This window comes from Myotis brandtii, unplaced genomic scaffold (assembly GCF_000412655.1).
Source record: "Myotis brandtii unplaced genomic scaffold, ASM41265v1 scaffold125, whole genome shotgun sequence".
NCBI lineage: Eukaryota > Metazoa > Chordata > Mammalia > Chiroptera > Vespertilionidae > Myotis > Myotis brandtii.
The window spans coordinates 3,535,359-3,551,949 of NW_005354385.1; the positions used below are offsets into that span (position 1 = coordinate 3,535,359).

The 16,591-nt window shown below is 37.5% G+C and overlaps 1 protein-coding gene across 8 annotated transcripts in view; it reads left to right on the forward strand.

Moving 5' to 3' along the window:
• Positions 1-16,591, forward strand: part of EPC2 (enhancer of polycomb homolog 2 (Drosophila)) — a 123,635-nt gene that overhangs the window by 74,993 nt on the left and 32,051 nt on the right. For all 8 annotated transcript variants that reach the window (XM_005859290.2, XM_005859291.2, XM_005859293.2 and 5 more), the window contains 2 exons: positions 8,420-8,565; positions 13,880-14,086. In XM_005859290.2, coding sequence (XP_005859352.1) covers positions 8,420-8,565; positions 13,880-14,086 — 353 coding nt within the window. The remainder of the gene's footprint in view (positions 1-8,419; positions 8,566-13,879; positions 14,087-16,591) is intronic.

The following is a 16,591-nucleotide window of genomic DNA, read 5'->3' on the forward strand; positions in this document are numbered from 1 at the left end:
AGAAGGATAGAGAGATAGAAACATCCATCAGCTGTCCTTTCTCAAATATTTGGATTACTTGACTGTCCATATTTGAGTAAGGTCATTTATCTAATGTTTTATGGGGAATTGGTCAGTTTTCCCAAAAAAAGAATTCAGTTTCATTCCTGGGTAGCTGACTTTTTGTTTTTATAGCTGAGTTAGGGGGTGGGAATGAGATAGTGGAATGGCAGTGATGGGAGAGTTCATGGTTCAACCTGTAGACTTTCACTTAATCTTCTTTGGTATGGAGCCAGTACCTTCCTTCAGCATGCCTTGTACTCCAGAGTCCACTGGCTTTCTGGATTAACCTTTTCAAATGAAGCCTTTAGTCTTCTATCATTATTAATAAAAATGGTGTTGAAATTCCTCAACAGACAATCTAATATTTACCCCTGAATTAGATAAACTTGCCTCACCACTGGCTGGTCACTGGCAGAGCAGATCTCCAAATACAGGGGCAGAATCAGCCCCATAGTAGAGGGTCAACTCACAACTGTAAACCTACTTTTGCCCCTCCCTGTATCTATAATAATAAAAGCATAATATGCTAATTAGACCAGACATCCCTCTGGATGACCTTCTGGACAAAGCCGAGGCTGCAAGGGAAGCCCGGGTCCCAGGTACCAGAGGGAAGCCGGTGCCGGCAGCCGGGGGAAGGAAGGCCTACTCTTGCACGAATTTCGTGCATTGGGCCTCTAGTATCCAAATAAAATGCAATCTAAAGGACTTTGAAAGGTCCTTTTAACTAGAAGTAATATCTCTGTATGCCAGCTATTTTAGACATACTCTGTTCTATATATTCTCTAAGCCTTATATATGAACACAGCAGGTTATGCTCACTTCCCTACCTATACAGAAGCAGTTGCTCCCCCTGTAACCAAGTTTCCCTGGACAGCAGTAGCCATCCTTTGAAACTTACTGATCTACTTTCCTTCCCACTTCTTTTTTCTTTCTCATAGTGGTCATGCACACTCTAGTTCCCTCAGTTTTCTTTAATTGTTTACTGTTTAATTAACTTTACCACAGGAAGTCTTCTACACATACACACATGCCCTTATTGTCCTTAACCTTGTTCATATCTTGATTCTGTTGATCAACTACATCAAGAAATGTTCAACCTCCCATGTACCTCCTTCCCCTCTTTATAGGGGGAGGGAATAGAGAATGTCTTACTTTTTTTGCTTGGTTGACTGGCTTGTGAAACTAACTCAGTATTTGTAAGATTTCTTTTTTAATAGGAAAAATCTTTCTGGATTTCAAAAAATAAGGTAAAAAAGAATTTACAGAATATGTTCTGCTTGTAGTTTAAGAGATCACTTATCTATATATATGCCGGGACTGACCAGCAGATCCTGAATGATGGATGAATGATTACTCTGACACATGTTTCTGTAAAAGAGAGGGCTAAGGCACTATTTGGCTGTCGCCGCCAAGTAGCCCTGTTCACCTGCCTCTTTTGGCTTTTATTGTCCTGACAGCTTGCACTAAAATTAATCTCTAGATACAATCAGCAGGGTAAGTATCCTTGAGAAAGTACAGTGGGGCCTTGACTTACGAGTTTAATTCGTTCCGTGACGGAGTTCGTAACTCAAATTACTCGTATGTCAAATCTTAAAGTGAACGAGTGAGACACGTGATGCTGGGCTGATGTTGTGGCATTCACTGTGACGTTCGCTGCGCCAACTAGCGGTGGGGTATCTGAAGCTGGCTCGTAACCCGAATTTTAGCTCACAACTCAAAGCAAAAAATCGGCCGAGAGATGGCTCGTATCTCGAAAAACTCGTTAGTCGGGACACTCGTAAGTCAAGGCCCCACTGTATATGCTTCTACAAGGTCAGGCCTTTAAAGACTAAACATAGAGATTCTAGCAAAACACCCCGGGGGGTCAGACTTGTTTGGAAAAGTCAAGGTACGAATTGCCGCCTTTGGCAAGGTTCCCTCAGAGGCCCCCAGCCTTTCAGAGAATCCTTCTTACAGACATTCCAACCAAGCCCCGTGCTTCCCCACATCTATATATATAAAAGCTAAGGGACCGGCCAACCGGTAGCTATGACACACACTGACCACCAGGGGGGCAGACACTCAACACAGGAGTGGAAGCCACAGGCATGGAAACATGGAACAGACTGATGAATCTCAGAGGGAAGGGGGGAGGGGGGAGGGCGGGAAGAGATTAATCAAAGATCTTATATGCATACTAGAGGCCCGGTGCACAGATTTGTGCACCAGTGGGGTCCCTCGGCCTGGCCAAAACCGGCTCTCCGAAATCCCCCGAGGGATCCCGGATTGTGAGAGGGTATAGGCCAGGCCGAGGGACCCCACTGGTGCACAAATCTGTGCACCGGGCCTCTAGTATGCATATAAGATCTTTGATTAATCTCTTCCCGCCCTCCCCCCTCCCCCCTTCCCTCTGAGATTCATCAGTCTGTTCCATGTTTCCATGCCTGTGGCTTCCACTCCTGTGTTGAGTGTCTGCAACCCTGGTGGTCAGTGTGTGTCATAGCTACCGGCAGCTACTCAATGCAGGAGCTGCCGAGCTGCGGTGACTTGGCAGCTGCAGTTCTCAGGTGCTGCACCCGGAACCAGAGAGGAGGGAGCCTGATTCTGGGGTGTTTCACCCGAGAACCGCCCTCTCGCAATCCGGGACCCCTCGGTGGATGTTGCAGAGCCAGTTTTGGCCCGATCCCCGCAGGCCAGGCCGAGGGACCCCACCGGTGCACGAATCCGTGCATCGAGCCTCTAGTATATTTATATTTAAGAAATGACAATTTTTAATTCTCACCTGAGGACATGTTTTTTTTTTTTTTAATTGATTTTAGAGAGAGGAAGAAGTGGGTAGAGATAAAGAGAGAGAGAGAAAGAGAGAGAGAGACTCCCCCAGTGCTCTGACTGGGCATTGAACCCATAACCTTTAGGGTACAGACAATGCTCCAACCAACTGAGCCCTACCATCCAGTAAAGTAATCACTAGTTTTAAAGAATTTGGGGTTTGTTTGTTTGGCCTGCTAGAGGAGATAATCAATGTAATCTGTGGTAAAAAGAGGTGCACATGGAACTGTATAGGTGTTTGGAAGCAATAAAATACCTGAATCTGTAATCAAGTTCTTGTATAGTTTTTGGATGACAAGATAAATGTAGGTAGCATCAGAAAACTTACAGTTCTAGTGCAAGTCTTTGCCCTGGTCTGATTTAACATACTGTAAGACCTGTCAATTCTCACTATTAATTTTTCTGTTTCCCAGTTTTTCTTGCCCCTTCCCCTGCCTTGGAAGCTAGGGTACTGCCTTTTGTAAGAATAGCATTAAGAACGTAGAACCAGAGGCAACAGGTGGAGGAACAAGGGATGAATACGATTAGTAGGTGTGTAAAGGGGGAGAAATGGGAGATAATCTGTAATACTATCAACAATAAAAAATACATTAAAAAAATAAGACATTGACTTTAACTATTTAAAAGACTTGAAAAAGATTGAATAAAGTCACATTAAAATGTTTTAAAATTTGAAAAAAAAAGAAAGGTTGGTAGGTGTATAAAAGATGGGCATACAAAATTTGCATAGATAGCCATGACCTTGAACTTTCGAAAACTTGTGTTTAACTTAGAAACTCAGTATACTGGCTTAACTCTGCTCAACATTTTTAAAACCCTGTCTTCCTCTAAAATGTCTTCTAGTCGTGAAAAATCAAAGAACTTACATACTTACATGCATAGCCCATGGGCACAGGCGATAGGGTAGGGAAGACCTGGGGGGAGGGGGCGCCTGGAAACCAGGGGGAAGGAGGCAAAATGGGAGATATCTGTAATACTATCAATAATAAAAAATATATCTTATAAATAAATAAATAAAATGTCTTCTAGTCATATCAGACCCCTGGTTTTATTATTTGTTAGTCTGTGGACTAAAAGCAGATCATTGACTCACTATGTGAATTTACAAATACAACATCACTTTAAAGATAGAATAGTACTTTTTAGTGATCTACATAGTTTAGCGGTCCACATAATCTGTCATTGAATTTGATGCAGATTGGATTATTTATTTATTTTTTTCTTATATACAATATTTACAGGTGCACACAAACCCACAGACACCACAGAATGCCTTGCATAAAATAAAAACCACTGAAGCAGAGCAATGTCTCCTGTCCCTGGTTTGGGGACTGCCTTTCCCCAGAGCCTCAGCATTCTCCCCATGGACTATTTGGGGAATGTATTTCCTAGGCCTAGAATTTTTGTTTCTCATCCTCAGAAAGTTCATGCTCAACCTCCCATATTGGGAGATGTGTCGCACTCCCTGAAATCTGCTTTGTCCCTCTCCGGCCATTTCCCTTGCGGGAGAACGGGAGTGCAGATCAGAACTCCGCACTCACTTTATGTCTCAGACCCTTCCCAGTGACATATACCCAACCTCTGAGGATGTCCAGACCATCAAGGCACTGCTGACTTCTCCCTGAAGTTTTTGCACCTTGGTCTATGCAGTTACCTGGTTGCCGCGGTTCTCTTTCCCGGGCCCTTCCCCTGTGTTGCCGATTAACTTTCGATCTGGAGTCTGTTGCCAGCTTGGAGTGCCATAGGTTTCCCTCTCCCAGAGGCCACCATAATGAAATGGTGGAGTGCACCTCCCCTAGAGAGGGAGTCCAGATGACTCTCTCAAGAGGCGAAATCCCAGACGAGCCCCCAAATTGTTAGAAATGCTCAACAAGAATGAGACAAATACTCAAAAATGGCTCAGCAAGGCAAATTTACTTCTGGGCACAAGGATGCAGTTGCTGGCTGAAAAGCATGGGCAAAGCACCTGGATTGGATTTTTTAAAGCATACTTGTGAATTATTGCTAATCATATAATAAGCAGTATATCAAGATAAGGAAGAAAATTTTATTTTCAGGACTATTTTAAATGAATCATACTTACAAAATAATTTGTATCATTTCATGAATAGTTATAACTTCTCATTAACTTTATTTTGTACTATGTGATACAAGTTAAATACAATAACATTTTTACAGATTTTAGAATGTAAGACTCATTCAGAGATAAAATATTACCAATGATTTAGGGTGGTTGTGATAATTTAGTATATATAAAGCCCTTTGAACACTGCCAGGCCCATATTAAGTGCTATATAAGGTTAGAAGTGTTACATAACATTTATTTTTATTGTTTTTTATATAGTGGTACAGTTTTACTAAACAACCAGAGTTCAGATATAATCAGTTATTTTTGCCTTTAAATAGTTTATGTCCATCAGTACTATCCATTGTTGAGTGGGTGACTTTACTAAAATTACATAAATATACACATCTGTTCCTGTTACTGTGTTATAAACTAACTTTAAGAATGCTATGCTGAATCTGAGAATGCCAGGTATTTCCACACAGTATGAATATGGGGCATTCATTTATGCATTAATATGTAGATAATCCTATATAATAAAAGCCTAATAAGCAAATAGACCAAACAGCAGAGTGACCAGTCACTATGATGCGCACTGACCACCAGGTGGCAGGAGCTGCCCACAGGCCCAAACCGGTGGCAGCAGCGGGGAGCAGGGCTGGCGAGTTGGCGGCGCCTGGCCAGCCAACACGGGTGCCAGCGGGGGCCCCCCAATCGCCCTGCTGGTTACCCCACAGATAGGCCCTGATCTTTGGCCAGACCTAGGGACCCTACCCGTGCACGAATTCCGTGCACCAGGCCTCTAGTCTTTAAATAACCTGTTGGTGATTGGTTTCTCTTTCATTGCCTGGTGCTGACTCTTGATATGTGATTTCAACACACACTTTGTGGCCCTTTAGGGGTTTTTTTCCTTTATATTTTAAAAATTAATACATACACATGCTTAAAATCCTTTATTTTTAAATCTTAAAGCGTTTTACATTTAAAATAAAGGGGGCAGTATAAAAGGAACAAAGAGAAATTTAAAATTATCTCCCCTTTCCTTGAACTCCTACTTAAAATTCTGTTACCAGTTGGGGTTACCAGTTTTTCTTGTCAATGCAGAAAAGATTTTAAGGTTAATGAAAATGAAAGTAAAGCCAAATGGGGTTTAGAGGAGCAGGCCAGTCAAGAGAGACAATGGCCTCGAACTCCTGGGTTATATGGTTTAAAAGAGAAATGTTCTGGGTGGAGACTTTCATTTGCATTCATGGATGACTGACAGGAAGGTTTACATGACTATATTTCTTCTGTGCATCTTACCCATAATGCATACAGAAAACCCCGGGACAGAGTGTGGGGTGGGGGTTAATGTCAAAACCACAATGCAAATTTTATTATAATTAGTCCAGAACCCTAGTAAGGTCACCTTGAGGTCATGTTGTTTTCCTCTGAGCTTATGCCAAGAACTGGCTGTTTCCCATCCTGGCCATTGGTGGTCTGCTGGCTGCTGGGCCACCAATAGAGAGGCAGTCTGAAGGCAATGTGGTCTGACCCCTGTTTAGGACCCCAGGGCAGGCCCCACCCCAGCAGCTCATGTCTAACTTCCTACCTAACAATTCCACTTCTAGAGGAGAACTATTACCAGTATCCTGTAAAAATATTCTGTGCAACCCTGGCTGGTTTGGCTCAGTTGGTTGGAGTGTTTGTTCCTTACACCTAAAAGTTTTGGGTTCAATTCCCGGGTCAGGGCACATACCTATATTGCAGGTTTTATCCCTGGTCGGAGCACATACAATATTCTCTCTCACATCAGTGTTTCTCTCTCCCTTCCCCTCTTGCTAAAATCAATAAGCATATCCTTGGGTGGAGATTCAAAATAATAAAAATAATAACAAAATATTCTGTGCCTTTATAAGATTATACACTCCTTCCTCTTTTAAAAACATAGCTTAGTACACTGTACAATATTCTGTAACTTAGGCCCCCTTTCCCCCTAGTATTTTTATTGAGTTTTAGAGAGAGAAAGAGAAACATCGATATGAGGAGACATTGATCCCCGCACCCGGGATTGAGTCCAAAACCTGGGCATGTGCCTTGACTAGAAATCAATCCAGCAAGCTTTTGGTCTAAGGACAATGCCCAATGAACTGTACCTTCGCTTTTTTTTACTTAATGCTCATAAAGATTGGTTTCATTTCATATAAATACACACACGTCATTGTCACTTAATGTCAGGGCTTCAGTTTATGTACAAACCATCATTTATTTCTCTAGTCCATTGCTTGTTTTATATTTTTTACTTCTCATAGTGTCACATCTGAAACTCTTATTTCTATGTCTTTGTCTCTGTGTAAGTTTATCGGATAAATTCCTGCAATAGAAACTAAATGTAAATATCAATTTATAATTTTCTTGTCACCGTGTTTGAGAAGGCTTCCTTCCCCCATACATTCCAAAGTAGTTTATCACCAAGTTTTGGATTGTAGTCTGTCTAATGAGTAAAATATACTACTGTTACTGTATTTGTACTTATTTAGTCGGGTTTATGATTTCTGAGCTTTTACCTGCCCATACAACATTTTTTTCCCTTGCATTTTCTTATAATATTTTTATGTGTTTTATTTTTTACTATAAAATTTGATGAGCCAGCACCGGTTTGGCTCAGTGGATAGGGCATCAGCCTGCGGACTGAAGGGTCCCGGGTTCGATTCCGGTCAAGGGCATGTACCTTGGTTGCGGGCACATCCCCAGTGGGGGGTGTGCAGGAGGCAGCTGATCGATGTTTCTCTCTCATCGATGTTTCTAACTCTCTATCCCTCTCCCTTCCTCTCTGTAAAAAATCAATAAAATATATTTAAAAAAATTTTTAAATTTAATGAATATATCATTTGTTGGTATGATGACTGGCAGGAATCAAACTTAATTTTTTTAAATATATTTTTATTGATTTTAGAGAGGAAGGGAGAGGGAAAGAGAGAGAGAAATGATGAGAGAGAATCATCGATGCTGCCTCCTGCACGCCCCCCACTGTGGATCAAGCCCACTACCCAGGCATGTGCCCTGACCAGGAATTGAAGTGTGACCTCCTGGTTCGGTGGACACTCAACCATTGAGCCACACTGCCTTGGCCAAACTTAATTTTTTAAAGATCATTAGTCTGTTGTGCCAGCTCCTCCCCTTTTAAATAATCAGTTTTATCCTTAATGATTTTAAATGCCATTTTATTATATTTTGTATTTGAGTTTATTTCTGTATTCTTAATTTTGTTTCATAACTTCTCATTGTGCTACTAAATTAACATGTTGATAAATATGTATCATTTTTGCTATTGCTTTTAGTAAACTTTAAAACATATATGAATTAAAATTTTATATTTTCATTGTTTCCTTTGTCTTTGAAGCCAGTTTATAGATGTCTGCTCATGAGCTTGTCTTTGGTCAATGCTTTATAGTTTAAGAGTATTCTGTGGTCATATGTAAACAATTTCTCCTGAATTTGAACACTTTTTCTTTTCTTTTCTAGCCTTTAATCTAGACAACGAGCAACCAGATTATGATATGGATTCAGAAGATGAGACCTTATTAAATAGACTTAACAGAAAGATGGAAATTAAGCCTTTGCAATTTGAAATTATGATTGACAGACTTGAAAAAGCCAGTTCTAATCAGGTACTGTACTTTGTAAAAATGTCTTTTGTCTTATAATTAATCCAATTAGTAGCTTTATTTTACATTTTCTTTAGACCTAAAAGTATATTGCGTTTTACTGTCTTATGAATTTCTTTTCCTCACATCCTAGAATTTCTGTTTATAATATTTCTTGAACTGAATATGAATACTTAAGCATAATTTCTTTTTGTGGGAGTGTAAAGAGTACTGTTCTGACATTTTTATTGTTTGGATATAAAATAATACTAGTTACAATATTATAATATCTTCTTGATCCTTTTCATAGGGCTATCTTTTTGGTGCTTCAGTAACTAAATTTGCTTGGTTGGGTCTCTAAGGCAGACATCTCATACCAAATCTTGCTCAGTTGCTCAGATTTATATTAAGGTACTCTTACTATTTTAAATGTATTTTAGTTTTATTTATTTATATATTAAAATTTTAAGTGAAGGAAAAATTATTCATAAAGTAGTGAATTTTTCTTAATGAAACAGTCTTTATTTGGTATACAGAATTTAAAATGGTATGGTCTTTCTGGAAAGTAGCATATGTCAAGTATAAAATGTTTATACCTTTTGATTTAGTAATCCTACCTCTAGGAATTATTCTCAAGGACAATAATTAGTGAAAATATCGAAGGTTTTTAAGTAGTGATGTTCAGAGTAACTTACAGACAGTCTTTATTGTGGAATATCATACAGCCATTCAAAATTATTAGTTCATTTTATAATTAGCTATTTCAAAACCAGGATACAGAATTGTTTAAATGGAAATGAGTTTTATTTAAAGCCTTTACATTTATACTTGTGCATAGAATAAAGAACAAGAAAGTCCAACAAAATGGCAGCAATGATAATATTTAAGTGATGGACTTATTGGTAATTTTTTATGTTTTCATTCTGTTTTTCTGTTTTCCAATTTTACTATAATCATGTGTTGCTATTGGAATTAGATTTTTTTTGAACTATCTTTTAAAACAATTTTTGATATACCTGTGTGATATATTAATATGCTAATTGTTATTAAAGTAGTAAAAAGTTACAGATATAAATAAACTTTTAAAAATAGTCTTAAAACGTTTTACTAGTTTACTCATGCAAACATTTTCTCAACTCCCAACTTAAGTCTCTTGAATTCCTGAGGCATTATCAGCTTTCAGAACATTTCTAAAAACTTTTATATTGTAAAGTGACTTTGCTCGTATTTAGCCTTTCTACCAACCTCCCCCCCCCCCCCCTATCTTAATGGAAAGTAAAATCTAGTGTACTATCCAAAGAAATACATTGAAAACTGAATTTTTAAGAAAATGTCTGTCTTGTTTTTTTAATTGGAAATGTGTTTTAATTATCAAATTGATATTCATAGTAATCAATGCTCATAATTTTTATAGGATTTTGATCACTGGCATCAGATATAGTTTCAATTTTTCTTTATACACAAATTTTCCTAGCAATCTTAGGCTCAATCCATCTTTTGGTATTTCTTCTATTTTCCATGATTACTCAGAAATTAGTCAAGGTGGCAGAAATTATATCATCAGAACCCTTCACCTCTCTGTTCTTTAATATGCTTTTCTTCATTCAGTTAGTAATATTTTTTAAGTGCTCAGGTGAACAGGAGAGGTGACAAAAGTTCTCACCTTGTGGAGCTTATTTTCTAAGTAGGGACAGGATAAACAAAAAGCATGTAAATAATACAATTAACTATACACATACATCAATATTATTCTATTTTAGTTCTCTTTGCTCAGTGACAAGCTTCTAGGCCCTAAAGCAACTGGATAGGCTCAAAGCATGATAGTTACTCTCAACTCCAGATAATCCTCCTATATTGTATTCCTTATCTCTCCCGTGACTCAGAACTCAGGATCATGTATTTTCTTTTTTTTTTTTTTACTCCTTTCCTTTAGTCTCTTAAGTTTCTAATTCTGATTCTTCCTTGTGTGTATTCCTTGAATATTTCATTTTCAGTTGTTTCTTCTCTCATTTCTTTGCTCTGCCCCCAAATTCTCTGCCAAGAGTCCCTATATTTGACCCTTTCTTTCTTAATAAACTACCACCTATGCCTCTCCTTTTTCTGTCACTGTTAAATTTCCAAAAGATTAACCACCACAATCTATTTCAGTTTATAGAAATTCTATAAGGTCCACCAGTGAGTGACCTTCTAAATTGCCATCCGAGCGTTCTTCTCAGCCTGTACCCTACTTAATATCTCTGTAGTATTGGATGCTGTTGACCTCCGCATTTCCTGGTTCTTGCCGTCTTCATCTCCTCTTTCACTGCTCCCCTACATATTATTTTTGCTATTTTCTTCAGTATCTGCCCTCTGAATTCATTATTGTATCTCAAACTACTACTGCAGGCCCTCTTACATAGTGTTCTTGTGACTCTGACCTGCATCTTACTGCACTAATACTCAGTTCTAGAGTTTTTATATTGTTCTCTTATTGTTTAATTTGTATTTGTGTTATTTTACCTCTTTGGCCATATTGTAAGTTTCTTTAGGTTGTGGATTTATCTTAAAATTTGTTATCTTCCTCACAAACTATAACACAATGAGTAATTAATTATTGACTACTTATTGTTTAATTGAATAGTTCACTAGTATATATAAAACATTAACGTTTACATGTAATTTATTCATTTGTGTATTTAAAATGTGTTCATTGAAATTTCTTGATCATCAGTTTTGTATATAAACAAACTAAATGATCCTCATCCTCATGGAGCTAGTAGCAGTCTAGAAGAAAAGGCCATACAGTAGAATAATTTTTAATCTCCCCATTCTCAAACCCCCAAAGTAAGTAAATCAAACAACTCAGACCTGTCTTGGGAATAGTAAATTTATCCCAGATGCTTTGCCAGTTAAATACCGTTTTCTACTACTTTCTAGTAGACAGAACTTTTTCTGAGTGGCAGAACTTTTTGCTGAGGTTCAAAAGTAGTAGAATTCTGATTTTGTGGGGTTTTAATCATGTGACATAATTGGGGACTACTTTACCCGCACATAGTTTTTGCCCACTCAGATTGATGCTGTCACCAATGATAATGGTGATAGTGATATTAATTACCTTAGAATTGCTACAGATAATTTAACAGAATGATTAAAACCAAGATTATTCAATAAAATAAAAATTTGCTATATAATATAAAAACCAGTTGACTAAGAAAATACAGTTAACACTAGAAAAAATTGTCAGGATGTTCAACTGTAAATTGTATATTGAATTCTTATGACCTGAAATACAAAGAGGGTAGTTAACGAGGCAGAAGGAAATTTCTAGCAGGTGCAAGAAAGCATCGGAGACGGAAAACCGAGGCAGTGTTTTAATCCCCTAATGCCTCTTGCAACAGGATAGTGTTATTTTGATAGTATTGTTATATAAGAAACTTACTACTGCTCTGCTGGTTGACAGAAAGAATTCGATCCTTCTCCCCAGTCTAAGATTAGATTAAGTTTTTTATTTACTGAGTGAATGTTATAAAAATTTATCAGAAGCAGAATGACCAAACAGCTCAAGCACGTGTAGCATAATCACAGCAATGGTCCCCAGAGCACATGAGAGCTGCTAATGATGCTGTGATTCTGTCAGCATGAGGGGGAGTTTCATTACATCCACAAAGCTTGATTCTTACTCTGCCACTGTCCTTGTAGACTTTGGAGGCATATATCACCATTCCAGAGAACTTCACCCACAGTAAAAAAAAAAAAAGTGTCCGTTTAAAGTTGATGTTTGGAAATATTGATTCTTTTCATTTGGTCTCATGTTCCAGCCTCTGGCCCTCCACTGTAAAGACCAAATTGCTCAGCTTCTCAGGTGCATTTAAGCTAACTCCACTGAGACCTTGAATAAACTAAAGAATGGACACTTAAAGTTTTAATGCACTTGTTACATGGACTAGAATACTTGAGTTTACATTGTCAGTGTATTTTCTTCCTGTGGCCAAACTACCTTGGCAGCCAAATTATATAAGAAACCAACTAATGAGCCCTAGTAATACTGTCATAGGACTGGAAGTCCAAGTGGTCATTACATTATTCCATGAAGTTATACCAATGTAAGTCAGATCATATCAGAAATTTATTTGATGGGTCATGCCTTCTTCAGATGACTTCATAAAAGCAACAGATCAATTCATAGGTGGATCTTATAATTTGAGTGAGAAAATTTTGCCTTTCATTTCCAAGTTTTAGGGAAACATTTCTTATGAGATATCAGAGATTTTAAAATTAATCTCTAAAATGATAAAAGTAAAAAAATTGAGATAACATCCTTCAGTGAGGCTTTCCAGCACTAAAACTCCTCCATGATGTTTTTCTAAAATTCACTGTAAATGGGTATGTGTAACCCCAAGTCCATTCTGCTAACATTGATTGGCCTGATTTTTATAAGGAGCAAGGAAACAGATGTGACCTAGCAAATTTTTACAAACATTAGTTTGAGATTTGTTCTCATTATACTGGCTGCATTGATAAAGGAGTAGATCCCTGAGATACCAATGTCAGAATTCCTAGAGAAACCATCCTAGGACACTGTCATGTAACAGACAGAACGAGTGTTGAGAACAAAGATTCTCTAGTATATAACCAGCTTGGATAGAGGAATTGCTTTTATCTGTAATTGGTACAAGAAATTCAAAATTACATAGTGTTGAAACTTCTGGAAATGTGCCAAAAATTTGTCCTTTTACAATTTTGAAACAGGCATTATTTAGTTGCAATATATTAGGACATATAAGGTTGGGCAAAAGTAGGTTTACAGTTGTGAATACATGAAACACAGAGTTTAATTCTTGTATTATTATTGTGTTATTTTCCATATGAACAACTGTAAACCTACTTTTGCCACACCCTGTATTTATCTTTTACTTTGGAGAGGGAGAAAAAGATACCTGTAGCTTCTAGATTCTGTTGATAAATACACAGAAAGAAGTTAGACTATTGAAAATTGGTAGATCCTCAAGTGTGTAGAATCATAGAATATTAGAATTTTGAAGGACCTCAGTTTGTCTTCTAGTTCAAGACTTACCTGAGGCATAAATCTATTGTAGTCTTCCCAACTATCATTTATCCAAGCTTCTTAAATATTTTAAGTGGTGGTACTCCCTACCTATCAGGGCAAAATATAAATTTTCAGATAAATCTCCTATTAATAAATCCTTTGTTTGATTGAATTGTGTTTTCTGCCATCATGATATCTGATCATAATTGTTTTATTTGACATCACATTTTTTACCAAATGTATAATTTTAACTTTTTTGATTTCTCTTTTTCAAGCATTGTAGTTGATTATATGTAATTTTTTTAAATTTAGCTTGTAACACTTCAAGAAGCAAAACTGCTGCTAAACGAAGATGATTATCTTATTAAAGCGGTATATGACTACTGGGTGAGAAAACGTAAAAACTGCAGGGGGCCATCCCTCATTCCCCAGATAAAACAAGAGAAAAGAGATGGCTCTACTAACAATGACCCTTATGTTGCCTTTCGGAGGAGAACAGAGAAAATGCAAACTCGAAAGGTAATGTGCAAATTGGAATTAATTGAATGTACCTTAATAGTATTTAAGACAAGTATTTTTTCTGCTAACGATTTGCATAATTTTCAATACTTTGAAAATAAAGAGACAATAATGATATTGTTGAATTTTATGTTAGAAATCCCGCTCTTCAGTAGATTCTATTGACCAGTTGTGTACAGTTTTTATCTAATCCCATGCCCCTTATAAATCTATTGATCATACCATTTTAGACCTGCAGTTGAAGTGATATGAGGAATTATATGTCTTTATGTACCTTGGATGTTTTGATTTCTTCAGTAAACTATGACAGTCTGTACATATCCTTTATTTGGGAAGCCCAAGAACTCACAGTTCCTTTGAAACCATATTCTAATCCTTGCAAGTAAAAATGGGCTTTACTGCCTCTAGCTACGATACGATCGTGGGAAGTAGGGAAAGATTCATTTTCAAGCCTGTTATGCCAACAGTCAGAGGTAATATAGTGGGATCTTTTTCTCCTTTTCTGAGTTGTCAGGTGTGTCAGATTTCAGATTGATAAACGTGTTCCCAACTGGCAAGTTCATAAGCAGTAGGAGCCAGATTTTTAAGTAAGAGTCTCATGCTGTGGAATGACATGGTATACAGGAAAGCATTATTTCAGAGGAGTATTCACTACCTTCCTTTTCTCATAATTAACAGTAAGAACCACACATGGTAACACATTCTCTAACATTGTAAAATATTAAGAACATATAAATGTAAAAACTGTAAGGAATTATAATTGGAGGCAAAGCATTTTCTGTGTATTTCTGTTTCTCCTAACATTGAAAGCTTGTCCTCATCAGCTGTTAGTATAACAGCTGGGAAGCTTAACAGCTGCCAGGGATAGTATAGTTTAGGAGAAACTCGCCTACTGGTTAACAAGCAGAGTTATATAACTTTTTCTTGGATTTCCCAAGTGTAGATGGCATTCCATAACCTGAGCTGAGTTTTCAGTTTGGTGTTTTAGTTCTTAATTAAGGAAATCTAAGATATTTTATGAAGATTTAGTGCCTTAGAAAAGACTAGAGTGAGATAAATTTGTAAATATAATAAAACTTATAGATTATTGGGCATGAGGAAGGAAAGGTTTATCTAAATCATTGAAAGATTTGAACTGCCAGTTGCTTTTTAAAAGAAATGTAATTAATTTAGATATATTGCAAAGCATAATCTTTTAGCATTTTCTTGAAGGAAAAGCATAAGAAGTATTTATTGCATTTTAAACAATATTCTAACTGTTTAAATATGTTTTATTCTTAAATAGGTTAAGTTACTATTTTCTAATCAGTATTGAGAATTGCTTGTAAAGATTTCTTGTGTTTATGTGCTTTACCATTATGTAATAACTAGTCCAGCTTTTTCCTGAACTCTTAATTCCAACCCCTTCTCTTACCTGTGGTGTGGTTTCTTTTCCAGTAGTCTTTTTATTCCTCTCTGTTTTCAGTTGTGGGACAAAAGACTATTCCCCTTCATGCATGCTGTTGCTGGTAGAAATGTTGATGTTTCAAAATGAGAAAGTTGGGAAAGCAGTTAACAATGAGTACTCCCACCACCCAACCCCCACCCCAGTGTTTTAAGAGGTGGGCAAGCATTGGGATATGCAAAAATGAATACAGCTAGCAAAGATTCTCTGCTTCCTTCTCTATTGCCACAAAATGCAAAGACTAAAAGTAAGGGACTTCTGAAATACTTGCTTGGTACTCTAGAATTTAATTTTAATTCAACAAACTAATATTTAATTTGGGAATATTTAAGTACTTTAGGCCATTCTTAAATGAGGTAGTCTTAAGGCACCAGCAAGTCTAAATGTACTGATTAGGAAATCTTGAATCCCAATATTCATTTAGTATGTTTAACCCCAGAGAAACAACTGTTAGCATCTGTGCCTTCTCTCCTCCCTCTATGTGGACCAGAAGAAGCAAGACAAACAGGAGAGGGAAGTCTCATGGTAGTGGTTGTCAGTCTGACTGCACATAACAGTCACCTGTGAATTATCCTTGGTTATAAAAAGATCTACAGTTAATTCTAAAGTGAAGCAGTTTGAGAACCATTTCCCCAGAGATTTGGCAGTAGGTCAGAACTGTATGTTACTGGAATAGGAAGAAAGGAATTGGCCTTGAGCAAAGACACTTGTGCAGAAGAATAAAGGGAATGAGTGGGTTTGAATGTAAGGGGTATGTATCTTAAAAGCATATAGAAAAGGTGTCAGTATGAACTCATGGATTTTAATATATTGATGCAGTTAGAAATAGATATAGCTCTGTGCATGTGTGTGTATACACACACACACACACACACACACACACACACACACATATTAGAGGCCCGGTGCACGAAATTTGTGCATTGCATGGGGAGGGGGGGGTCCCCTCAGCCCAACCTGCACCCTCTCCAATCCGGGACCCCTTGGGGGATGTCCGATTGCCAGTTTAGGCCTGATCCCAGACTGCTGGCTCCTAATCGCTCGCCTGCCTGGTCGCCCCT